At 42.3% G+C, this 27,157-nt stretch overlaps 1 protein-coding gene across 2 annotated transcripts; it reads right to left on the bottom strand.

The window, feature by feature from the left end:
- Positions 1–190: 190 nt before the first annotated feature.
- On the bottom strand, positions 191–26,130 carry LOC117939608 (potassium voltage-gated channel subfamily H member 3-like). 2 transcript variants are annotated; one of them, XM_034865066.1, is made up of 16 exons: positions 26,028–26,130; positions 25,659–25,972; positions 17,894–18,127; positions 17,622–17,753; positions 16,769–16,914; positions 15,536–15,794; positions 14,667–14,824; positions 13,070–13,277; positions 11,253–11,624; positions 10,754–10,953; positions 9,500–9,749; positions 6,512–6,726; positions 3,346–3,596; positions 2,267–2,376; positions 1,979–2,031; positions 191–1,090 (listed from the first exon to the last, which is right to left on the bottom strand). In XM_034865066.1, the coding sequence occupies exons 2-16, from the start codon at positions 25,732–25,734 to the stop codon at positions 383–385; spliced, it is 3,372 nt and encodes a 1,123-aa protein (XP_034720957.1). In that variant the 5' UTR covers positions 25,735–25,972; positions 26,028–26,130; the 3' UTR covers positions 191–382. The 2 variants fall into 2 exon arrangements, with proteins under 2 accessions (XP_034720957.1, XP_034720958.1); XM_034865067.1 differs by lacking the exons at positions 1,979–2,031; positions 26,028–26,130 and having other exon boundaries at positions 636–1,090; positions 25,659–25,966.
- Between the last annotated feature and the right edge of the window lie 1,027 nt (positions 26,131–27,157).

Genomic DNA, 27,157 nt, shown 5'->3' with positions numbered 1-27,157 from the left:
TCTCCCTGTGTGTGGGGCTGGTCTCTCTGGGTAGTCTAGTTTTCCCCAACACTAAAAATATGTTCCCCTCCCTCTCTACCAAGCTGAGTGTGGTGAGCGTCTGGTGTCGTAAGGCAGGTGGATGCTAGAGAGTGGTCCCCCCCGAAGTGCTTGGAGCTTCTTACTGATCCTGTCAAACAAATCCAAATGAAACTGTAAAACCTACTATTTTATTATTGTATCTGCATACAGCTGTTGTTTATTGTCATAATAGTTTAAAGTCAATGTATTTACATCTTAACTCACATGCCAAAATATGGACACATGATTGTCATGCAGTAAGTGCGGCATGCTGGTTAGTCCTGTCTGTCAGGATCTGAGTGTCTGGATCTTCTTCCAGTGTTCACATCGGGGACTGTCCTTCATTGATGAAGCTGAGCTGGGTGGTTTGCTCCCCCCACTCCACCTTCTGCAGGTTCAGGACGGCCTCTCCAGGGTGTGAGGCCGTGCTGGAGGGCTGGAGAAGAGGCTGGAGCTGAGACTGGGTAAGGGTATGGGGATAAGACGAAGACATGAACCGGGACTCGGACTGGGACATGAACAGGAGATGGGATTGAGGCTGCTGACTATCAGGTTCTGATAAGTCTACCAAAAGGGGGGTGATGGATGATGGATGGCTTGATGAAGAAAGAGAGGGGGTGGAGATGGAGGAGGGATGTGGCACAACTCTGCGCTCCTGAGGTGAGGTGTTGAGTGACGGGGGAGCCGAGCGATGGGACACTGGGGGGGGATGGGAGGGGAGGGTTTGGGAGGGGGGACACTGAATCGGATCCAAATCTCCTTGCGAAAGCTTTTTCATGCCGGGCTGTAGAGAGGACGGTTCAGGTACCAGGATGGAGGGAGAACTGCGATCATCCGAGCAATCCACAGGTGCATGTTGGGTAAAAGGGGGCGGGGCCGGGGAGCAGCTGTGCAATGACACGCTGGAAGGCCGAGTCCAAGTGCCGGCCATCAGCAGTGTGGAGGGGTTGTGGAAGAGCGGTTTGAGGAGATTGGTCATTTCTTGCAGCTCCTGACTGACCGAGGTCACCTGGCGGGAGAGGACGCTCATCTGGAGAGACGGGAGACAGGAGACAGGAGTCAGTACTAATGGGTTTGGGACAGTCCCTGTAATACAATGAAGGTCAATCCTGGCTTATAGCGCTGCATGGATTGAGCTAAATTAATTCTTAATGCTCCTTTTTTAATTTTAATTGGGATGCAAACTGCATCCCAGTCTTTCATTAGCTGTAGATATGGACTACTTCTTCTTCTTTTTTAAATAACTAGGGCTGTTTGAAAATGAAGAAACATTTATGTGAATAGTTTTCTGACAACTGACAGAAAATATGGGCTGTGCAGTCAAAGTGCCCTCATCATAACAAATAAAAACCAGATAAGCCACAATTGGAACTCACAGAAACTCACAGACTCACAGAAAAGTACTAGTACCATACCTTAAAAAAGTAAAAGTCCTGCATTAAAAATCTTACTTAGGTAAAAATATGTAATTTATGTTAAGATCAGGAAAAAGTATGTAACGTAAGTAAGTGGAGAAAAATTCTCACATTTTAAAAGCTGGAAACGATCAAAATTGTTCAACAGTCAATCAACTAAGTGTTTGATCGTTTAATCACTTCATTTCAATTTGTAAAGTAACTAGTAACTATTGTAGTGGAGTAATGGAGTAGAAAGAACAAAGTGGCATGAAACGAAGTACTTGAGTCTTGTCTTTCATGCTTTCAAGTACAAGTACCTCAAATTGGTACTTGAGTACAGAACTTGAGTCAATGTACTTAGTTACATTCCACCACTGCTGACAAATAACTATGACATTGCATTTAATTTGTGGACCACACAAATGAGCATTTGGCCTTAGTCATATATTCATTAAAAAAACTCTTTTTTTGTCATTTCTGATCAACAATGTTACAGTTTTTCTCTGTGAGACCAGCTTTACCTCATGCTTTAGCTTAGCGATAGCCTGCATGGTGTCGCCGTCATCATGGGCCCCTGTGGACAGACACAGAAATGCACAAATGCATATACACACGTAAACATGTAAGTAAGGACTACAGCTGACTGATAATTAAGAATATGTTAGTGATTTATTCAAAAAATGTATCTTTGCAGCTGTACAGACCACCTAAACAAAAGTGCAACCACAGTCACACATGGATGATTTATATGCACTATGCGTGTGTGTTTGTGTGTGTGTGTGTGTGTGTGTGTGTGTGTGTGTGCTAACCTGAGGCAGCTGAATCAGGGCTGGGAAGAAAACTTGGAGAAGCAGTGGGAGAAAAATGAAACTTTCGGTCATAAACACTTTGATTTTCTGCCTCGATCCCATCTACAAGCCTGGAGACAGACAACAACAACAAGAGTGAGTCAATGTCTTGCACACAAAACAAGAAGTTAAGAAAGTGATGATATTCATTTTTAATGGCTTTTCCTTGTTTAAGACAACATATACCTAACCATAGAAAACCCTTTAGAGTCAGGGATCTCCAGGACCCCAATTAAGATCACGCAAATACAAATACATCTTCATTTCTCTCCTCATTGCTGATTGCATGATTTGTTCTTTTAAAAGAGAATTCATGAATGCTTCTCGTAGAGAGATTTGTCAAAGTAATCAAGATTTATTTCCCACTATGATGCAGCTTTTTTCCCTTATGGTGCTCGTATTTTGCTAATTTTCCAGTTCATAATTGTATTTAGAGGTTGTATCAAAATATGTGGTTCATTTTAAAAAAACTAAAACAAAACACTACATTTTTGCTGTACTGCTTATTGCTGCAGCTCCTCTTTTCACCCTGTGTGTTGAGCTCTCTGTTTTAGCTACAGAGTGAGGCATGTCCCTTCTGTTCCCATCTACTGTACGTTGGGAGTGGCACATGCATAGTAGCAAGGTCAGCACTACTAGCCAGTCAGAAGCGGAGCATGAGGGCGTGCTATGCTAGCAGCTAGGCGAGCATTATGACGCGTGTTACAAAGTGACGCGCGTTTGTCACGGAAGTAAAGGCTGGACTCCAATAGAGCTGTTTGGAGCAGTTTGTGGACAGTGTTTTCTGTTAGAGATGGTAAGTCTCTTTAGCACTCATAGTATGAGCACCAACATTTTTTGGGAAATCCGACACAGTGACACAGTTTATGCTTGCGAGCACCCTCACACAGCTGTAGGCTACTACAGTGAATGGATTCCTCCAGCCACCTCTCCAGGGACTCAAATCAGCCTGTAGATGGTTTGTGTTGTCACATGTCAAATTGACACAGTGGGATGAACAAGGTAACACTCGGTCCCTAAACCAGCGACTGCTTCCTCACCGAGGGCTGAGGTCCGGCTGCAGGCAGCTGAAGCTCAGCGCGGGGATCTGCAGGCTGGCGGGCCGGGTGCGATCGCTCGCCGGTCTGAAGGTTTTGGCCGGCAACGGTGGTGACCGCAGGCCTCTGCCCTGCCGGCTCGGGGTAGGCATCTTGGGGAGAGGGGAGTTCTCACCCTCGGACCCTGATCCCTCCTCGTCCTCCTTGATGGACGGAAGCTTCTTCATGATCCCTCCGTTGCTCTCGCAGCCGGCCTGAGGATTTAAAAAGAGGACAGAACACAACAAAGTGTAATCCTTTAGTATGCATGCATACTGACGGTGTTAATTCCAATGCTATTATGCTCAGCATTAGTGTGTAGGTTTGAATTGGCACACAGCGCAAGAATTATCAGGTCAGGAATGTTGAAGTCAGTCTTTCACCAGATGGGGGGGCTGCTGAGCCATTGAACGCATCACCGAGTGAACAGTAGCCATTCACAATCTGCAATGGCGCCGATATTCATTCAGTTTGTCAGCAGCGCTGCAAAGGAGCGCTCTCATTCAAAACCAAGCAAGCATCGACGCCATTCACTCCCAAAGACATTCAGCTCTGAAGGGTCTCCATAATCTCAGATGAAAGAATATAAAAGAAGAGGTTTTGGATGTTTATGACTCCTAAGAAGTCATATCCAAACAGATTGTTCTGTTAAAGTAAAAATCATGCTGTCACCGGTCGTTACTGGTGGCTGCCTTTCGGATGTATATTTCCTGCATCTTCTGTGGACTTTAATTTAAAGCTGATTAAAACACTGGCAAACAACTTCAGTTTTCTCTTTAACCCTGCCCCCCTTCCCCTCACCTCCCTCACCCTCCCCTCACACCCTCCCCTCCCCTCCCCTCTGTTTGTTGTCTTCTCCATCATGTCTTTGGCCCACGTGCTCGACTGGTATTTTTAGATCACAGAGGTTTAATTTTAGCAGTGGCTTGCCTGAAGGGATCCGAGTGGAGAAGGGTCTGTTTGGCATTTCATCAGCACGTGCCACCCTTGATATGCAGCGTGCCACTATAAGGCCTCCATACAATAATGTTGGCATAATTATGGATGTAAAGCAAGGGAAATATGTGTATGTTGCATGTGAGAGATGTTGAAATATGGTTACTCACCGTACATGTAATATGTGTAAATGCATCTGAGATGTATTAGGCATGAGACAACATTGGACAACACAGTGTGTTTATGTACGTGTATGTAAATGATTCTGTATCTGCATGCACAAACATGCTGTGTAACGGTATGTTGGTACGCGAGAGCTGCATGTGTGTCGGCACGTGACGGCAACTATCAGCGAGGTTCCTCCTCTTCCTCACCACTGCCTTTCGTCCTGATGTTTTCTCGTCTCATCTCCATCTGGTTGTTGTTCTATATTTATCCAGCCAGGGATGACCCACTCCTCCTCCATCCCTCTGCTGGCGCTATTTTTAGTCCCATGCCCATCTCAGTGCTGCTGTCGCTCTAGGTGAATATGGGCACCCCGGCGTATGGGGTCAAGGGCAACTCCAACACACTTAAGGCCCCAACCCGTCTTTCTTTTCATGTCTGGGATTCCTGAACCCTGCAAAAGCTACTTTATTGCAACAGGGTTAAAATATGTCAGAAACGTTTTGTTACGCACGTCTACGTATATGATTTCACTTTTATCTGAGCAGCTGTTTGCACAACCTCACCTCAGCTGTGTCTAACGGGCGACCTGAACTGAAGCGTTTATTCATGCTTAAGTCTATTTTTCCGACAATACACGCAAAGGCGAGGATGATGCTCAATAAAAAGGCACCGAATAATATATACAGTTAATCCACGTTTTGCAACAGAGGGTTTGAAGAGCGGCTCAAGTGCTCCCTTTCCTTAACGGAAAGATACAGATACAGAGCTAGAAGCACACCCAATTCACATATTATTTATGTCACGTTTAAACTGTTTAATGGGCTTGAAAGTCAAATGGAAACATTAAAAAAATGGCCAGTGAGGCCTGACAGCTGAGCAAATACAATAGCTGCAAATGTCTTGCTTGATTTCTCTATCCATATGTGAGCTGAATCCTTTCATGTACTTACACCTTCTCCCTAACTCGCTCGTTTTATAGAGCTAAGCTGTTTATCATTAAAAAAAAAGGACTAAAACTAAGTGGACTTACAGCCAATCGGGGGGGATTAGTTGTCATAATCAAGCAAGAATCAACATGTTTCCAGAGTAGATATGATATACAGTAGATGCCTCCTTCAGCAAAGAATAAAGGATTTCCTGTATCCCATGGGCCCGTATACTAAAGCTAGAAGGTCCATGATGTATAATTTAAATAGTTTTCATGTTGCTATACTGTCTGTCCCCTGATATTTCTCTTGGACTTACTCACTCACACTCTGACTTTTAGCCTGGCTATTTCCAGTACATACTGGTTATTCATGTGTACGCTGCAGCTGAGATCCATCTGTATGTTACAGGCATCTGAATCGGCCATGTTTAGCTCATGTATTTATCTGTTGGCTGCATCTCAAGCAGGAGCCGCGGCTTCCTCTCCTCACTCCCAGTCCAGATGGCTAATCCTTTTTAAGTGCAAAGCCATCACTCCAGCATTGCATAAAATGTTGGGTGGAGGAGGTCACCGCACGGCTGAGTCTCACATAAAAACAGAGGGAGTCTTCTTTCTTTAAGGCATTTAGAATATGATTTTACTTATCTGCAATACACTTTTATGATGATATTAATACTGATAGTGATCATATCACATACCAGGAAGCTGGACAGAGAGACTGGCTGTTACACCTTACAGATTCTATATAGGGTGATGTGAGAGTAAGAGGTTGTTTGGGTACCTGATCAGGATGCTTCAGATCATGTTTCACTAGGAGGAGATTCACCAAAACATGCATGAGGGACTACACATCCCATCTGGCCTGAGAACTTCTTGGGCAAGCTGGAGGATGGCTGGGAAGAAGGATGTCCGGGCTGCTTTGTTAAGCCAGCTGCCACTTTGACACAGATTCAGATAATTGGCGGGGGATTGATGAATGGACAACGCAAAACCTTTCTGACACCTTATGTGTGTTTCTTTGTCCCCAACTTTTCAAACTAAGATTTTCCCTGTGTGCAGAGTGATCAGTGATCAGAAAAGCATGGGCCATTCACGTACCTCTGTGTTGTGTCCCTCCCGGAGGTTGTAGGTCAGGTCATGCTGGATCTCAGTGATGAACTTCTGGGCGTAGTCAGAATAGAGACAGAGCACCTCGCGGAGGCCCGTCAGGCCGATGTACTGCAGGTCACAGTAGGTCAGGGCCTTCACACAGGCGTTGGTCTTAATCACTTCCTCCTGGGTCAGACAGTCGGAGCCAATCAGGTCGCCCCGACCTGGAAAGCAGACACACATACATTGTGGGACGTAGTTAAACTGGAAGCTGAAGTATGAGCCATAAGATGAGACACGCACGATCACAGGAGGCTGTACCATGCGTATGCGCCGACAGTGGTGTTGTCATTACTTAGAATTCCTCATGGGGGCCACAGAAACTACGCTCTATAGCTTCAACTGACTCCTATATTTTCGATATTGGCCCAGCATTAACATAATTATAAAATTCTCAAAAGAAGCCAAAAGGAAACTCTAAGCATTGCCATCTGTGTTCATTTAACCAGTATTTTCACTTCGTTACTTTACATACAGTACATAAGGTACATTACATAAGTACATAAGTACATAGGTACATTTTGCTTCTACCACGACTGGTGGCAGTCCATTGAAAGACTACAATGCAGGAAGTGTCCCAACATAAGGAATAGTCCACATCAAGAAAACACAGCAAGTAATAAACATGCCGACAAGCACAACTCGGCCACCCTGATAGCTCAGTGGTTAGAGCGGGTGCCCATATACAGAGGCTTGCTCCTCGACGGAGCGGGCCCGGGTTTGAATCTGGCCTGCGGCCCCTTTGCTGCATGTCTCTCCCCCTTTCACACATCTTTGTCTGTCTGTCTAATTAAGGGAAAAACCCCCGGAAAAATAACTTTAAAAAGCACAACTCCCCAAAATGTGAATATGCAATTCGTATCCTGTAGTTAAATTACTGGCAAGTGGCCATGGTATTATAATACTTCAAGTAATATCAATCCAATGCGGTTATTAAGAAAAACACAATCCAAAGCAAATAGGTTACGTGTTTGGTTTGACTATTTTATATTTCTCTTATAGTATTCACCATGAGGTACACATGGATGGATACAGATTATTGTGTTTTTCTGCTTCCTCTCTCTACCTCACTGTCTTCTCCACAGCTGTAAAAGTGGCAATACCAAAGAAAGCTGTGTCTGTGTGTGTGTGTGTGTGTGTCTGTGTGTGTGTGTGTGTGCATACAAATACACAGCTACACAGGAGAGAGAAAGGAGGGGAATGTGTTAGTTTGTGCACCTCAATATTCACGCAAATGTGCATGTATATACACAGCAGGTCGAATATGCTAATGTCTTTCTTCTATAGGCAGCAGTCACTTCATTATTTACACCAGTTAGATTATTAATATGAAAAAAGAGTGTTGCCAATTTGCTCCCTGCGCTTCATACCGTTCTGAACTCATTCCAGGGCTGTTTGTGTTTCTCTATTCTGTTTCATCGATGTTATGCAGAATGAAAGCGTCAGTGTTGTTCTCGCTGTGCGAGGCTGCTAGAATCCTCTTCCTGTTTTGTTATCATATCCACCTATTTATGATGGGTTGCTGGTAATATTGGACTTATATTCATCAGGAGCCCAGAAATATGATTGCATTACATGAATAATTTTGTTGCTCCATGTCTGCTGGATGTATAACACCTTTGCCATGACAACTTTATAAAGGGATTCTTTGTTAATGTTGTGTTCAAATCAGTGAAGGTTTTTTTTATGGATTCCCTGTTCAGGTTCTTGCTGCTCCCCAAACTGTTCAATCTTTGGGTCGCAGTCTTTGGGCAGTTTAATATGGGGATAATTGCAGTTTTTAATCATAATGTAGCACTCGGCTGCTCTCTTTCATCATGTTCTTCTTAATAAAAGCCGTCTGGATGGCTGTTAAATTCTGGATGTCTAATATCTCCCTCAGAAATAAAAAGCCCTTTCTTGTTTTCTGCTCCTAATGCTACAACAACTCTGGTATTGCTACAAAGTATTTTGTAGATTGTATGCCCCTATGAACAAACTCTTAAAATAAGAGTAACAACACCCTAAAGTTTTCTGTATTGTGTTGCTTTTTATTACGGTGCCATTAAATCCCTGAGTCTCTTACATGTCTTTCATCCTCTTAGATAAGAGACATGAACCTTTCGCAGTAAAAAAGCGTGCAGATCTCCATTATTTACTATGGGAATGGCCCTGGCGGTGGTTAGGTTAGCTAACACACCGTCTTCTTTTTGCTTCACAGTGGTTTATGAGTTACTTTACTGCCGAAATCTAGCAGGGCTTCTATGGTTTGGAGTCCAAGACGGAGAAGCCCTTAAAGATTCAGGAAGCAAAAGGACTCTGCACTACAACAGAAGCCCACGAGCTCAGGTGGGTGAGGTGTGGCAGTAGCTTAGTCCGTTGGGTTGGGAACCAGAGGGTTGCTGGTTCAAGTCCCCATACGTACCGATGTATGGTGGTGGCTGGAGACGTTTCAGTTCAATAACTAATACATTATTACATTTAATAATATAACAATATAATAACTTACCTACTTATTTAACTAAAAGAGTGAGTGTGGAAAATGGATAAATAGAAGGAGCCAGTCCTCCTGTAGCATCTCATTGTGGGTATGGGTGCTCTCCATGGTGCTGAACCTCAGTGGTGTTGGCTATATGATTTAGAGTGTGTTTGGCATGTATTGCATTATATTTTATTATATATATTTTCTTATGGTTTAATTATCTAATATGTGCATTTTGAATTTTAATATATCTGCACAAACTAAAATATGTATATCCCGATCATTTTAATTTCCTTTCAACACTATAGGTGTTTGATGGCTGGGATTTGATAGTTCGTCTGTTTTTACTAAAGCAGCTCATTTCCGTTTTTGGAACAAAATCTTTCAATTTTCATTCCAAAAAATCCTAAATTTGTCATATAAAAAATAAAATGAGGACAATAACATAAATACACATGCTGTTTTTGGTTCTTTACCAAGAATGGCCAGCACAGTGTTGTCCTTCAGTACTTCCATGGAGCCTGAACATACGAAGTAGATAGCCTGGAGGGCGTCACCCTGACGTATGAGGAACTCCCCAGGAGCGCAAAAGGAGGTCTTGATGATGAGGGAGAGGGAGCGCAGACACCCCCTGCTGGCCGATTCAAAGAGCGGCAGCTGCAGCAGCTCGTTATTCAGATGCATGGCGATGTCGGCCCTCAGCTCATCTGGGAAGTCCTTCAGCAGCTGTGGAGGGAATGGGAAGAACAGAGTGTATATCCCCTCTGCACTGAAACAAAGATACAAAGAACACAGTTCTAAAACTATGGATGAATCCCTATCTCTTTTATAGTTTTATCTCTTTGCGTGTCGTCATTTCAATGTGACTGCTAGTTCTGGGGAGTTTACTTTGTTTTCCTTGGATTAGGATGGCACCATGCTTGCTCTTGGGGGATTTACTTGAATTGTTGGGTATTTATTAATTAAAGAGTGTGGTCTAGACCTACTCTATCTGTAAAGTGTCTCGAGATAACTGTTGTTATGATTTAATACTATAAATAAATGAAAGTGAATTGAAATTGAATTGAATTGAATTGGGAAATGGGGGGTTAAATTAAAATGCAAAATTAAACCTTTAACTTTCCCACTTAGTCACAACTAAATGATACAACCATGACAGTTTCTGGATGAGCTTTTTTCCCTTTTATACATTAACCCAAATATCGTTCATTACAGCAAATGCAACAGCTCTCTATATACTTTACTATACCATATTATATAGTGAATTCCCACTGTATGTGTGGCTAGAAAAGCAAAAAATCAGGGGTCAGTACCTTAGTATAAGCGTCTTTCCCCATCATGCCATCTCTTTAAAAAGGATTATCTAGATTTAAAGCCATGGTAAAACACATCAAGAATGAGTTTAGTGTCTATGAGGTCATTAATCCACAAAATTAGGCTAGCTGCCCCAGTTTATAGAACCCAAAACCCAAATCCTCTCATGACTTTGAACAGTTTCCTTAAGGAAAGTCCCAGAATTTCCACTTTCAATTGGAGAAGCCACGCAAAGTTGATCCCATTGTAACTGACAAGGTCAACCCAAGACACATACCCGTCTCCGAATGGTAAAGGAAGAGTCGGACATTCTCAGAAATATGCCATCTAGAGTAACCTGATGCCATCATATGTTCACATTCTCTGTGGGCAAAGGCATTTAATCACTTATTCCCGACGCGGTGAGCCCCTTTTACCTCGCTGACGTCGATACCGTTGTTGACAGACCAGGTCGTCTGGAAACATTCCATCATGCGTTGTTCAAGGGCTTTGGGCAGCCGGTGCACCCGGATGAAGTCCTTCAGGTCCTTGGTGCGGGTGTGGTAGAGGGAACGCCGCGAGTACATCCTCTGGATGATGGCAGTCACATTACCAAACACTACAGCATGCATTAACGCTACAGACAAAGAGACAAAAGCACCAGAAAAGCTTAGAGGATTTCTGCCATCGTTCAGTTTTAGGGGTCACTGTACTATTGTTAACAAAATGGGCAGTTAAAGGCGTTGTGTAGAACAGCTTTTAGTACTGTGTAAGTGGCTGCTCTGGTCAAAGGTAGAAAAATAATGCTCAGTCCACCACTTTGGTTCAGGTTGAAATTTTAACAAGTGAACAGAAAAACCTATCAGTAAAAAATTGTGGATTTTAAGTTTCCACGGACAACAAAGTATGACTTCTTTGGTGTTGTGTTTTTCCTACCTCCGATCAGCATGGTGCAGATGGAGAAGATCTTCTCAGAGTCGGTGTTGGCTGACACGTTGCCGAAGCCCACGCTGGTCAGACTGCTCAGAGCAAAGTACAGCGACGTCACGTAGGAGCTCCTGACGGACGGGCCGCCGCTCAGCGTGGTCCCCGAGCCGCTCCTCGCTCTGGTCCTGCTGCCATTCCATTGGCCTAAACCCAGCAGACCCGCCCCGGTCAGCGGCTCCAACCCCGAGCCGTTCCGCTGGCTGGAATTGGTCAGTCCGGCTGTCATGGCGCCTTGAGGTGAATCGGAGACTCCCAACAGGGAGGTCAGCGGCGCCAGGAAGTATGGCGTTCCCAAGCGTTTGGCAAGTTCATGAAGCCAGCCTGGAGGGAGGAGGGAGGAGGGGCAGTCCACAAGAGTTAGTCAATTGAATGAGATGCAATGATAGATTTTACTAGAAGCAGTGGTACCAAGGCTGGAACGGCAGATTAACTATTTCAGTGTTTGTGTATTTGGAAGGAGGACAGGCCAGAAACTGCACACTAGCTTATAATGTCAGTTATTATTTGAATCCATGCACGGTGCCTTTTATCATATCTAAATGTGTCCATTTGAGATGTTTGTTCTGATTGTATTCTTCATTGTTTAACCCTTTTGGGACCAAACGCCATTGTGATGGACATCTAATGTTTATGGTCTCAGCCAATTTATGCCTATAGAGGTACTATTTTAAATTTTAACTTTTAGACTCTAACTTACCAATACTTGCCACGTTTTGACATTTAATTTGTCAGAGGACAGAGATAGCTATGACAAGACCAGCATGGCAGTCAGACAAAACAGGAAGTAGAGTAAGGAAAATGTCTAGTCTTTTACATTACCATTGGATGCTACATTGGATCAATAGTGTAACCTCAAGAAGAAGTGAATGCTGTTTTAATGAATTTCCATCCGAGTGATAAAAACCTGTGTAATTATGGTCGCTCCATGAGGTCTTTGGGCCAAGACCTTTAAACTGTTCCCAGAAGATCTTTTAAAACCAGAGGTGATTGTGCCCTTTCTTTGGTCTCTCCGTTTAGCCTTGAGAGCCTTGGATTCTATGAAAACTTTTTAGAAAACACCTAATGAAACATCTTTTTAAACAAGCATTTAAGTAGCCAGTGTAGTATTTTATGTGCTGTTGTTTTTATTTGTTTTACTGTAAAGCACTTGGTGACCCCTCTTGTCTATGAAAGGTGTTGTCAATAAAGTTGACTTACTTACTAATTGCATGGATATAGCGTTTATAGTGCTTTTCAAGCTAAGAAAGACAAAGCCTTAAAAGCCTCTCATTCACCCATGGACACACTCTCATTAACAATAATGGAGCGCTGCCCTGCTCATTGGAAGCAATTTGAGGTTCGGTGTTTCGCTCAATTACCACCCCTAGAACTCGCTGTTCCACCTGAGCCACAGCCCCCCCACGTCCATCTGGGTATCAGCGAAGGCTCTTTCTGTAAATCTTTCCACCCCTGTTACCCCTCTTCTCTCCTCCCGTTTCATTCCAAGTTGCTGATTTAAACAGGCCCAATCCACTGAAGCACATCACAGTATTGTTGGTGTTTGGCACTACTGAGCACAGTAGGAGGGGAGACAGATCCCCATAATTAGAAGTGTTTTCTCAGTAAAAAAGACACAGACCGCACACTGAGCATATACAAGCATGCCTCAAACTCTGGATTGGATCAAATCATACCGATTGTATTGGCTTTGGTCTTCGTCGTTCCATCCATTAAAATCCTTCCATGAAGTTGCAACACACAGGACTAAACAACACACAGACACAAACCTATATCCCAGGAGGCGGGGCTATTGCTTTCGATCTCGCTGCGGCCGATGAAGTACCAGACGCAGGCCATCCAGTGGCCCAGCAGAGCGAACGTGGACATAAGCAGGGTGAGGACCACGGCGCTGTACTGGGAGTAACGGTCCAGCTTCTGTAGGAGGCGCAAGAGGCGGAGGAGGCGCACCGTCTTCAGCAGGTGAACCCCAAAGTTCTGGGAGACAGAGGAGTCGTACAGTTGGACGTATGAACATCGCCAACACACAAGACTGCTCATTAGGATGGAATTAGTTAGCAGGCTTTGAACCAGAATTATATTTTATGTTTCATTTTTAAAGTGTCCCTAATAATTAGAAATCACCCATGCACAGTGAGAATTTCAATCAGGCTTCTTGACAGTGAGCCACGACACTAGTGCGGGGGGGGGAAGTACTTTCTCACAGAACATAAAAAATATATAAATTTCAAATTTTTTAAAAACATTTCTCAGAAAAAAAAAATCTCTCTCAAAATACGTTTTTTTTAAACTCTCAAATATATATTTTTTGCTATTTTCTCTCAAAACCAATGTGTTTTTTATGTTCCATGAGAAAATACTTTCTCTCAAAACTTGTTTTAGTCTGAAATATAATTATTTCTGCTATTGGTATGAAAACTCTCATAAAATCCTTTTTTTCCTATCAGTGTGATAACATTTTCTTTCTCTCAGATCATTAATTATCTTGCAGGTAATAAAGACAGAAATGTAACTCCATAAGACCTGCCCTATGATCTCACTCCCAGTGCAGAAAAACCCATCCGTGGATTGTCTAAATCTTAGATGGGATTAAAAAAACTTTAAAAACGTGTTAACTCGGGATTAACTTTTGCTTAAAAAGTCGCAGCTTTTACCAGAGAAGCATACACTACCTTATCAAACACTGTTCCTTTATTGATTGTTTTCCTCACCTCTGTATTAACTGAGGTTGCAATTCCCTGCTTGTTCCATTGCCCTATAAGTGGTGTGTTAAGCAGCTCTGGATTCAACACAGATCAATTACACCCCACTCAGATGGGATTTAATGAATCCAGATATCTAGATATGGATCCATTCAGACTAATGAATTCAGCTCAACCATTCACTCTGCCTTACAGACACAAAGACCTACTATTTCTGAGCAGAGTCACTAGTCCCCCAACAACTAGCTCGCAACGGAATCTATTGTACTGTATCTGCACTCAACATCATCTGGCTAATCTGCACGCCTGAACCGGTGAATTATAGTAAACATACTTCTTTTATCATCTTAATTAAAGGTTACTCCATGAAGATTTTGAAGCCAGAAAATATAGAGATAAAAAATAGTATTTTGTTTTATATGCCTTATCTTTGTAGCATAACATTAGCATTTGTAGGTCTTATTAAATTGATGTTGAGTGAGAATCGAACAGCAGTAGAGTGTTATTGATGAAGCAATGACGTCTATTACCACTGGCAGCGCCCATAGAGTCTCTGCCTACACAATGCACGTAAATCAGACCAATGATTTATATGCACTCTCCCAACACCCTTATATACACAAATATGCATATGCATGTGTGTGTGTGTGTGTGAGAAACGCACCACGCTGATATTGAAGGCGTAGAGCAGGTCAAAGGGCAAGGCGGCGATCAGATCCACAAACAGCCATGATGTGACATAGTGAATGCAAATGCAGCGGGCGTCGTACACGACCTGACCAGACGTGCTCACAAAGGTGGTCCGGAAGTTCAGCACAATATCTGCCAACACAAAGATCCCGAATTAACACGTTATTTCTCTTTCTTTCTTTTTTTATTCCAACAAACGATAAAGAAACAAAGTAAAGTGGCCTTTTTTTTGCTTACATCAAACAGAGACGTGTTTCCAGTGTTTGTGCTAAGCTTCATATCGAGAACGGTTTACATCTCCTCAACTCTCTTTCCTCCAAAATATCGAAACTTTAAAATGAAAACCCCATGACAGTAATCCAGGTTGTGCACAGATTCCCTTTAACAAGCCTTCCTCAAGGCAGGATTAGTGGACTGGGTTGCCAGAGGGGAGATGGCAGGTTGAGATTTACAGTAGAGAAGAAGTGGAGATTGTTAAGGAGGTTCAGTTAGCACACAGCTCCTGTGTGATGGCAGGAGATGGAGGCACTTGCAAACTAAGGTGCAGCTAACTGGGTCAATTAAAAGAGACGGTGTGGTGGTTTCAGAGCTGCTTGATTTGATTATGTAAACCAGCAGGGGATTACCCCTTAAACTGATATTAGAAGAAAGTGGAAAAAATATGCTTAAATAGGTAAGAGCAACATAGGAGGACATATTGTTCCTTGTTATTTAATACAATAAATCAATAAAAAGACAACAAGCATTGCCCGTGTAGCTAAAGCCTAATATAGTTTATTCCTAAAACACCAAAGACAAAAATCAAGCAAACAACATATGCAAAGCATGTGAAAGAAGCCTTACCGATGATGAAAAGTATCTCCACCAAGATGTCACTGACACTCGGAGGGTTACGCGCTGCTGAGGCGCCGTCCTCTCGTATCTCCACAGCAGTGAAGCAGACGTTATAGGGAACGGTGACGGCGACGTAGAACGTGGCCAACAAGATGAGCCAGTCCCAGCCGGCCTTGAACGCACCGTAGTGAAGGAGGAGGAAACGGGATTTCTGGATGTCCGCCACCTTGTACTCTGGGATTGGGTTGGCGTTGGCTCCAAGAACACTCTTGATGTGGAAACACACACACAAACATTACTAATAAAGTCATATTTAACAATACTGGGTTAGATTTCTTTTTATTAATTGATCAATAATTGTAGCACTGACGGGTTATTGTTGGAATTCTACATAATTCAAAAGGAAAATTTAAATTAATCAGTCAAACTTGGAAATATAAACAGAAAATGAGGTGCCTTCAAAGTATTTATCAGTCATGTACAAAGTAATGACAAAACACAAATGTGTCTCTGGTAGGGAAGTAAGAATGCATTGAGATTTTAAAAAAATCAGTAATCTACTTATCATTTCACTTGTTCGACTGTTTTCTATTTATGTGGTAATTATGATGTGTTTTTTTTATAAATCCAATTATACATTTTTAATTAATTTTATGTTATTTAAAAGAAAATACAAAATCAGTTGCAATTTTTTTAGGGTGCACATTTGTTGTCCTGGGAAAATCATATTGTAAACTTAAAATCATGAATTGCATAAAGTTGTGATTTGAGTGCATTGTTACGTCCCTGGTCTCTGGTGGTTTAGCTGAGCATCAACTTAACATACTCCTCATGCAAATAAATAACCCTGTGTTACCCATGATACCTGATCAGCTGGCCCCACAATAATTCCAATGCCTTTATGCTATGTTCTTCCCACTAAGGTCCTGGGTCATTAAGATCACACTGCAAGGGTATGTTTTATCACACCCCTGTTGCTTTAATTTCCAAATTTTCATCTTATTAATTTAGAAATGAATGCAAATCAAGTTGTGTTGCAAATTAAGCCCTTAAAAACAGAACTTGTCAAGAAAGTTGTCTCTTTTAGAAAACACATATTTTCAAGATGAATCTGCTGACCCTTCATCATTTGCCATGGGGTCATTGTAATCAAAAGAGTTATCCTCCAAAAATATCAAATGAAAAAACACCTTAGGTCAAATCCTAACTATGACGGAAGGTATACAGGACAAAATGTCTCACATTGTTGATCTTTAGCTTGCTCTTGGTTTTGTCCTGTTTCTGTAGGTGTCCGGACAGCTGGTAGAGGACCGCCCGACTGCGGCGGCGCTCCACGTTGAAGCCTGCAGGGCGGCTGACGGGGCGGATCTCCAGGCCGGTTTCCTTGTCTGAAGACAAGGACACAAAACTATAGAGACATCGTGGCAGAAACCGCCATTCTTGACAAAGTTGGATTTAGAAATAATCATTTATTTTGTTATTTACCAAGGCGTTATTTACTTAGTGACTACTCTCAAACCCCCTCAATCATATCACGGATCACACGCTCTGCAGTGCCCTGCTGCGCCCTGCTACGTCCTGCTATGCCCTGCTATGCCCCTGCTATGCACTGCAGTGCCCTGCTATGCCCTGATACACCCTTCTACACCCTGCAGTGCCCTGCTACACCCTGCGACGTCCTGCTATGCCCTGCAGTGCCCTGCTAGTGTCTATCTGTACAGTGTCTTTTTTTAAGATTATTTTTTGTGGCTTTTTCCCTTTATTAGATAGTGAGAGTGGATAGACAGAAAAGCTGGGAGAAAGATGGAAGATGACACGCAGCAAAGAGCCGCAGGTCGGACTCGAACGTGGGCAGCTGCAGGACTCAGCCTACATGGGGCGCATGCTCTTACTGGGTGAGCTAGAGGTCGCCCCATCTGTACAGTGTCTTGAGATAACTCGTTATGATTTGATACTATGAATAAAATTTAACTGAATTGAAAAAAAGTCTGCTGATAGATTTGTGGCCCAGCTGCAAACCTCTATTGGATAATTTCATGTGAATTATAGTGGTAATTTTAAAATGCCTCATTTTCTTTTCCATGCTGTCTCTTACCAATGTCAGACTCATTGTCATGGTCCACGTCCTTATTTTCTGTGACATCCTTATGTGAGACCAGGAACATAACCACTTCACTCTTCTCATTCTTTATGGGCACAATGTCCAGCAGACACCGGAATTTTGAGCCTGTTCAAAGAAAAGAAATTGGAATTTTACAGCCTACATTAAAAACTATTTTTTGACTGACACTGCCAGTATCAAACATGATGCTGGCTGATGATGATGAGGTTAACTTGACAATATCCTCCAGCCATCCACTGGCTTACCACTCTTCTTGTACAGAATGATCTCAGTCTTGAACTCCCGTTGTTCATCCAGAGCTTTCTGCATCTGTGAGGTGAGGGGCTCGCTGGTCTCGCTACCATACAGGAAGTGACACATGCAGCTCTTCTGCATCAGCTCACCGCGGGCGAAGCCAGTCAGTTCACAGAAGCCATCGGAGCAGTAGACAATGGGATAGAGGGACTGGACTTGGGCGTTCCCCAGGACAAAGTTACTGTCTGGTTGGAGGAAACATGGGCAGGTCACAGGGACAACAAGAGGCAGGACAAGGAACGGAGAAACACAATAGGGATAAAGCACAATTAGGAAAGATGGATAGCAGTCTATGCACAAGCATCCATCACTTCAATCAAAGCGGGAGACACTTTAAATGGCGTCTCTTCTTCTGCTAAATTTTATTTTATTGTCACAAGAGAGTAGCTCAAATCATCAACTAAAATCTTCTTCGAGGACCAAGTGTTGGTTCACAAAGGCACAATTTGAACCTGTCATTTTTAGAACCTTAAAGAAGAAGGTAAAGTCCGCACAACAGCATAATACTCTAACTTATACTACTGAGTTATTATACTATTATACTAAGTTATAGTACTTTATTAGTGCAAATTAACACACAAACAATGTTTTAGCCCGGCCTTCCTGAGGAAGTTTACCTTTTTTGAACATTCACTTATTTTGTTCTGCACCAGCAACTAGCTACATGGATGTGCACAACGTTGTCTTTTTTTCAAAACCTTATAATCTTCTTTTCACTTGTTTTAGTTCGGTTTGCTCACTAAAAACCCCATAAACAATGTCCTCTTTTAGACCAGCTGTTAAAATTCAGATAAAACTGAGTTGAAAACATGAGTACAGCCATGCTAGCAGCTAGCTATGTAATCATTCTCGCATTGCCCGCATTGCCTGACCTATCTCCATAGCGCTGTGGAGACTGTCCTAATGCTAAAATAGCTACATGCTAACGCCAGCATGCTAACATGCTCACAATGACAATGCTGCTGATTTTTAATTGGCAGGTATACGAGTGTTAGCATGCTAACATTATCAGTCCAAAGCATAGACTGTATAGTAGTATAATAATATACAGTCTATGGTACAAATGTATAACTGAGGAAAACAGGAATGAAATACTTACTATTACAGGTATTTGGCCATAAACCCAAATATTTGATTGATTTAAATTGCTTAAATGTTCAATTCTAGAACAACTGAACACTGACAACAACAAGTATGAAACGATCACCTCACTTTTTTGCATCAAATCACTCCGCAGATTGGCAATCTCAACCAAGCAAGACAAAGTCCACCATTTTGTCCACCATATTTTGTAGTTTCTGATCTAAATGAACTTAATGAGGCAATCTACAAAATAACACTTCATAAAATAAAAATCTAATCTTACATCACCATTTGTTAACAATAAGTAGGCTATACTGAATTGGGTACTTACATTACGTTTTTTCTTTTAGCCAATGGCTAGAAATGTGTAGTGGTTTATGTTGGTTTACAGGGTGTAGCCTACACCTTTTTCCCCTATGGCAAAAAAGCCATTGGAATGTAAACAGGACCCACTTCCTCCTTGATTACCTCCTCATAACCACCTCATCAATTACCAAAACACCACATAGGCCTACGTGTTGACCTATCACTGTGATTGGTGGGGGGAAAAAAGCGGTTTAGTCCTAATTCTTAATATTTATAGTTTATATTAATATTATTAAGACAGCCAGGTGACTATATTGCACTTGTGAGCTGACCCTTTCAAGTTTTATGGCACGTTCAATCACATTCACTCAGGTCATCTGTAATTTCACTTAGATGTCATCCTAATTCAAAGAAAACAAAATTAAAATGTCATGCACGGCTCTCTTTTTCCCCCCACTGCGTTTATTCTCGCTTCATGTTCTCCTCTGCACACCGATAGGCTTCGGAGTAATTCAGCTCACTTTGAAGAGCATCTCCTCAGGGAGAGTTTTACATTCTCGCTGCTTATTTTTCAATGATAGTCACTTCACTTTCTTTTTCTCATCTTCTGCTATTGTTCTCTTCAATTAATCTTTTCTTTCTCTATAGTTTGTCCCGTGTGTCTTCCCCACCTCTCTCTACCTCTATGCCCTCCAAAATATTTCCATCTTCTATTAACATGGCCTGCACAAATACATTTGACTTCACAACTCTGTAAAGCTCAATCACGCCAGATTGTGGAAGTAATTTCTGCATGTTCACAGCCTCGAGCAATAGTTAACATAGTTATAAGGAACTTTGCAAGACAGAAAGATAAACGCAGGGGGAAATTGAGATCTTGCCCATCACAATCAATACGACTCTCTCATGAGTTCTCATGTAACATATACTTGTGATATACAGTATCTGTCAAGCAACTCAAAGCACCAAACTGCCCTGTGTTCTTTACCTACTTGTCTTTTGAACATGTTTTGTTAATTTAGGAACCGGGTTCACATAATCACTACATCACCAACCTTCAGGACCACCCCTTTTTTCCTGATGACTGAAACTACATTCTTTTTTTATAATAGCTCAATGATAACTATATCCCCCCAATATAACATGATGTTAAATGATTCTTGTGGGGAAGTTGGTCTGTGCAGCAGAAGTAAAAGCATGCACAGAAGCATACTGTCTGTCAGATTGCCATAATGTGATATAGGCAGGAACTCTGACAAATGGTTTGACCGTCTGAGTTACGCGGACAATCTTGAATTATTCATGATTTTCTTTTTATGAAACTGAATAAGGTATGACAAGGGACTCGCACAGCCAAGACATTCATTCCACTGAGATGATTAAAGTCCATACATAAATGAGTCTGTGAGATTGCGCTTTGGTGAATGGGAGCAATATAGGACGAGAGAGGGAAAACATGATTGAATGTGAGAAACAGACAGAGTGGAAGATGCATTAACTGAGACACAGAGAGAGTGAGATTGCACGACGATGAACCGGGGAAAATGAATTGTTAGAATCTATATACAAATAAAGCGTGTTCGGTGTAAGGGCTCCGGCCGAACCTCCTCAAAGCACCAAGAAGAACAAACACGTTATGACTCACAGTAATACAACTGAAAGAATGATGACCTGCAACATATGTTGTGTTTAAAATGATACATTTCCATTAAAGATGTATACACATTCGGATCGCAATTAAAGGCTTCCTCAGAGGCAGAAGTAATCTCATTGGTCAAGGTAAACCTCACTGGGTGGAGCTTAACAGACACAATTTGATGCTCAAGTTACCTAATTTGCACATTTGCATACATACTGCTATACTATAACTATTTTTGGTGGAGAAAAAAAGGCCTTTTAAAGGATAAATGTATGGCTCTATTAAAGTGTCACATGTTCACAGTGAGGTATCTGAATTTCTTGCAGCTACTTTTTGCTGCTTATGAGAACAAGAACATCAACAGAGAACTGTGGGACCAGAGCTGCAACACGTGTGACGCCGTGTAACTCATACATGCAGCCAGATGGATTTGTGGTGACAACAGCAGCAGCGGTGTTGACTGTGTGTGGCAGCGGGGGGGGGGGGGGGGGGGGGGGGGGGGGGGGGGGGGGGGGGGGGGGGGGGAGGCTGCACAATTCTGAACATAAGAATAATGTAGCCGGCAATTCTGAAGAGTGTGACAGAATATAATAGGATTTAATGATTCCCTTCTCCCATTGAAAAGGAAAAAAAGGGGTGCACTTTTGAGATGAATACCTGCTACAATGTAGAAATAAATCAATAACAAAGAGCAGCGAGCACATTGTGCGTAGTTCATTAGGTCCCTCTTACATTGAAGCTTTCAGAAGAAAAAGAACCAATCTCAGATGCCGTTGTTAAAGATGTTATTCCAAGACCATGGGCATTAATATGCCGCCTTCATTCTCAGATGAAAGCTTTCTGAAATATTTTGGAACCTTATTTGCTTTTGATCAGCCGCATGATTGCGTCAGATGGGGTTAAAGTCAGATCACACAGGCCGGGGAAGTTCTTCCACATCGTTTCTATATGGACTTAGCATTGTGCACAGGGACATTGTCACGTTGAAACAACATATGACTGTTTCACTTCATTGTTCAGCATGACATTGTGTTTGGTGCTAACTGTCTTTTGCCGTAACCACTCAATAGCCGGTGACTCATCTGTTTGTGAATGTCATTTCACTTGACACAGACAGAACCTGCCGAATGAAACAATATTCAGATTTGCAACAACCTGTACAATCTTCGCCATGCATCCATTACTAGCTGTTGCCATCTTAGTGGACATTTTTCAAGTGCTATTTTTCAAGTACAGCATGTGGATATTTTGTGGTCTGTATAGTAATTAGAATATAACTACAAAATGAAGTATGTTCTTATGACCACAGCACAGGATTACATCATTACTGCACTTTAAATATCATTAAAATATGAAGGATGCAGCATTGTGTTTTTTGCACTTGGATGTTCATATGTATGCAGTATATATATGAACATCCAACATGTATACAGTATAAATGTATATATATACTGTATCTATATTAGTAAGGAAAATAAGAACACTGTTCAAAGCAAAGTATAGACGGACAGTTATGTAGCACAGGAACTATTTCTCTAGATCTTTGGGGGGGAAATTTTCATGTTATCACTATAAATTAATAGTGGGCGTTTCTATTGGTCAGATCCACACTAACATGAACATTTCCCTCCCAGACGTGATCTTATTTAGAGAAACAGTTCCTGTGCTCCATAATTTTCCTTCCATACTCGTGCTGCATGCCGTGTTCTTATTTTCCTTACTTCTACTCGTTTTCTGCACAATCCTCAGGCGTGCGGCAGGCCTGTCACATCCACACTACAATCTAGGTGTAATAAAATGTGAGCTTAAACTACAAAACCACTCAGACTCAGCCGCCGAGTAGCTAAGGGAACTCCCATACACCCTGGTGCTGACAACACTGACAGCGACAACCCGCCACAATACTGTACATTCACCACCGTGCACACAATCTTAAGCCAAACACACACACACACATGCTACACATGGTTGGTAATGGATCTAAAGACAGGGTTCAACATTTAAAAATACTGTATATTGAAAACTGCGTGCACGGCAGAATTCTGCACTTGTGATGCATCAAGTCCTCTGGCGTATATTGTTGGTATAGTAATATTAATGTCAGTATGAAAACAAGCTAAACTACGTATTCAAAAAGAATATTTATTCAATACTAGTCAGCTATGATCAATTTATAACGTCACATAACAGTGGATGGTTGAGAAAAAAACTGGCATTTCAAATAAGATGAAAGCCCATGATGGCTGGATGATTCCTGCGTGCGGGGTTGTTTGTTAAACCAGCTCTCTCATGTGTTTCCCAAACTGGACGTAAATCCCATTTTCACTCTGCATTATCTTCAAAACTTAAAGCCCACAGCTTTGTGCCAGAACTCTCCTGACAAGACACACAAAAATCTGTCATTTTGAAGTCTTGCTCACTTCTATAGAGTTTTTTCAGAAGATGTATGACCCAATCCAAACTACTGTACTAACAAATACTCACATATCGTGATATGTATTAAGCTGGCATTTATTTGTGCTCTTTTCTATCTGCATTTAAGCCCCTTAGTTGCAGCCATAGCTGGGCTTTCTCTTCTGGGCCAACGCTGCCATCCCAAAGTGAGTAATTAAAATCTCTTTATATAAATATGTATGTCGTGCATTGAGATATCTCTGGGTTAACAATGATCTCTTACTTAATCTTTTTACAGCAATGCCAGGGAAAAAAAGGGAGAAAGAAAAACTAGAGAGATTTCCCTGGGGTCTCCCTGGCTATTGTGCTGCATTAATGTTGTATGGCAAAGACGGAAGATCCCAGCATCAGTCCTAAAAATCCTTTTCTGCTCTGCTGGTTTTTAGTACTCGCTTTCAGTCACAGCGAACATGCTCAGTATCAGAATTCCGCTATCAAGTGTACACAATGACAAATCAAAAACAAAGAGTTGGTCACAGTGAGACTCAAAGTGCCGCCCCCGATGCTTCAGACTTGGCATTTCTCAACTTGAGTCATTAGTGTGATGATTTGATAGCATCATAAAACTTTCCCAGTTCATTTTGCATGCTGTGTTTTTTTGTCTTTTTTATCTCATATCAACTACCAGCTACACTGTTATTTGGTTGGAAAAGCTCCTCATTAAAATTTCACCACTGTGTTTTTTCACCACAAGAGTGTGATCATGAATGAAAAGCTCGACATGAGCATCCAGACCTTATTTCTCACACCAAGCATGAGGAGGTGTTATTTATCTCTCTATAACCAGTTAAAGTAACATCCATTCACCGTTTTTTGGTTCAGAATAAATCATCCTTTTAGACAAACAGAGTATATTACAGTATGTGCTCATGCTAATTGATTAACATTGATAGTGGCCTTTGTTGGTGAGCTGCAGGAAAGGAGGAGTTGACTGATTCTCAAATCTCAGATTCAAGAGGGCCAGTGTGGATTCAGTCCTGGTTGGGAAACGGTGGACCAGCTCTCTTCTTATACGCTTGCAAGGACACACACTGGAAGGCCTGTGGGAGTTATCCATGTGGGAGTCATCCAGGAATATAGAGTGTGGGGGCTGCTACTCAGTGACATCTGATCCTAGAATGACCAGCCATTAACTGTAGAAAGTCAACTTGTGTTTGGGATTTTTATGGACAGAATATGAAGGCAAAGCCAAGGAGCGGACAGTATTTTAAAAGGTGTTAATCATTATTCTGAGGGCAGCTCTCAGGTGAGGGGACTATTACTTTTGTGAAGCAAAAGCAGAAAAACTCATCAAGTCTCCAATCTCTGCTCAACCATGAGAGTCCTTTGTCTAATGGATCTCCTGCACACCGAAGCTGCCCGGCTCCAGATCAGATACAGGGAAGTGCAATCTGGTCCACTTTCAGATTAGAGCGGAGCTGATCACTGTTGACAACGAATGAAAAAAATCTAATTGAATTAAAGCTATTGCACAAAACATTGTCTTCAGGGGGACACACGGGACACATCAAATACATGCAGATGCCACTGTAGGTGACACCTGTTTCCGAAAAGAGACAGATCCCACTCTGACTCCTTGTATCTCCTTCATCCACACACCGCACATTCTGTCTGTTGCTCAGCCCTGTCTGTTAGTTTGTGCCTTCGGGACTGGGTTATGCAACCGTGTTAAGCTATAATAACTGCAGTTTGCATATTGACTGACTGACTGATTTCTGTGTAGGTTTACACAGGCTCAATGACTTTGTATTGATTCCTCTGTTACAACTCGAATCAATGCCTTTGATTGGTAATTGATACACTGACTCAGAGCATTAAATATTATAGGCCTTTTTTCACATTCAAATGGTTTAAAGGTTCATCTGTTTAGATTAAGGGTAAACTATCACTTTATTTAATGTTCCCACTATCTGCATTTTTGTCCACACTATTGTCTCTATAATTGTCTGCATCCGGTCTGTAAGGACCCGTGATTAATTCATCTTGAACTTGCTGTTTGGATGGCTTTTGCTTCATAAATGTTTAATATGTTAAACATTAGGCTGTGCTTTCATTCATCATAAATAAATGTACCAGTCAGAGTATCAACAACGTGTCCTTAATCCTCTTTAAGCACTTTGGAGGAGTTTGTATTTTAAACAGTGTTCTTAGTGAATAATTCACATTAAAAAAAAAAACTGCTCCTGAAATCCATTGCGCAGCATTTCATTAATGGATCATTCATAATTACTCACGGGTTCCATCAAAACGAGTGGCGATGGTATCCAAGAAGGTGTTTTGTGGTGCGATCAGACCCCGCATCACTGGCATCCGGGAGCGGGAAGAGCTCGAGCCGCGTCTCTCCCGCCGCTCAGAGCCTTGGCTCTCGCCGGCGGTGGCCACGAAACCCGGCAGGAACCTGGACGTTGTACCCGGCGCTCCTCCTAACCCCTGGAGGAGGGCGCCGAGCCGAGACACCCGAGACTCCACGGTCCAAAACTGACCACCGACCACCGAGCAGGTGATCCCGGTAAGGAGGAGTAAGAGAGAAGCCGCTGGAGGCTGGAGGCTGGAGGCTGGAGGCTGGAGGCTGGAGGCTGGAGGCTGGAGGCTGGAGGCTGGAGGGGAGAGGACAGAGGGATGGAGGGACCACGGCGAGGATGGTCACATTTACGCACGGGTCAACTGCGTTGCAATCTCCTTCTCTCCCCTCCCTCTCTCTTTTCTCTTTCCTCTACCAATGCACCGCTCTCTCTCGCTCTCTCTCTCTCTCTCTCTCTCTCTCTCCCTCTCTCTCTCTCTCTGTCTCTCTATCTCTCTATCTATCGCCATCTCTCTCTCACCTCTCATCCTCTCATGTTTTCATGAATGTCGTTTCAAATGAAAGTGGTTTATTGTCTGAAAGACTGGAGACCTATCAGATGTAGCCATCAATATGAGCAGGGAAGGCCGATTTAGATAATGGATGGATGGATGGATGGACAGAAGGATGGACGGATGGATGGATGGGTGAACAGATGAATGGATGGACGGATCGATGGATGGGTAGACTTCAAAGAGAATGCACCCCCTCCAATCAATAGATGCTCTGTGTCTAATTGCTGGTGTTTGTGGCATCTTGCATCTGCTCATAAAGTCCTGATAGTGTTCATGTTCCCACACCTGTAAATAGGAAACTAAAAACATTACCAGTTGTAAAAACGTATTGTTTGAAGGATGCTGTTGTGCTCTGTGAAGCAGTGATGCTGAGCTCAAGATAAGTTTCCCTAAGGGGACAATTAAGTATATCTCATCTCATCGAATCTCAACGCATCCCAGCACGCTGTTTGGAACAGGTCATCTGTTTGCTGCTTTTGTTCCCACTGTCATCACATTTAACGCACACTGTTTTATCCTTTCATGACTTATAAAAGCTCCATGTGCACTTGGCAATTGGATCTGTTAGTTAACTCGTAGTAACCCCGTCGCTTCAAGCCTTCAGGAGTCATTCAAGCACAACAAATTGGATAGAAAAACACTTTATTTATCCTGAGCTACTTTTTTCCAGACATGTTCATATTTGGCTGCCGGTGGTGGAAAGTAAGTAGCATATACCTTTTCTTCAATGTGTACTTTGTCCTCCACTATGTAAATGACAGCTGTAGCTGTAGCTGTAGTTCCTTTACAGAGCCAACATGATCCTCTAGTAAAAATATGATGAATTGTTATGTATTAAACTCTCCAAGACTATGGAAAGTTAAGTTGGTAGTTTACA

The sequence above is a fragment of the Etheostoma cragini genome, chromosome 24, assembly GCF_013103735.1.
Source record: "Etheostoma cragini isolate CJK2018 chromosome 24, CSU_Ecrag_1.0, whole genome shotgun sequence".
In the NCBI taxonomy this organism is placed as follows: domain Eukaryota; kingdom Metazoa; phylum Chordata; class Actinopteri; order Perciformes; family Percidae; genus Etheostoma; species Etheostoma cragini.
The sequence above is the reverse complement of the archived record's forward strand: the minus strand, read 5'-3'. Positions and strand labels throughout refer to the sequence as shown.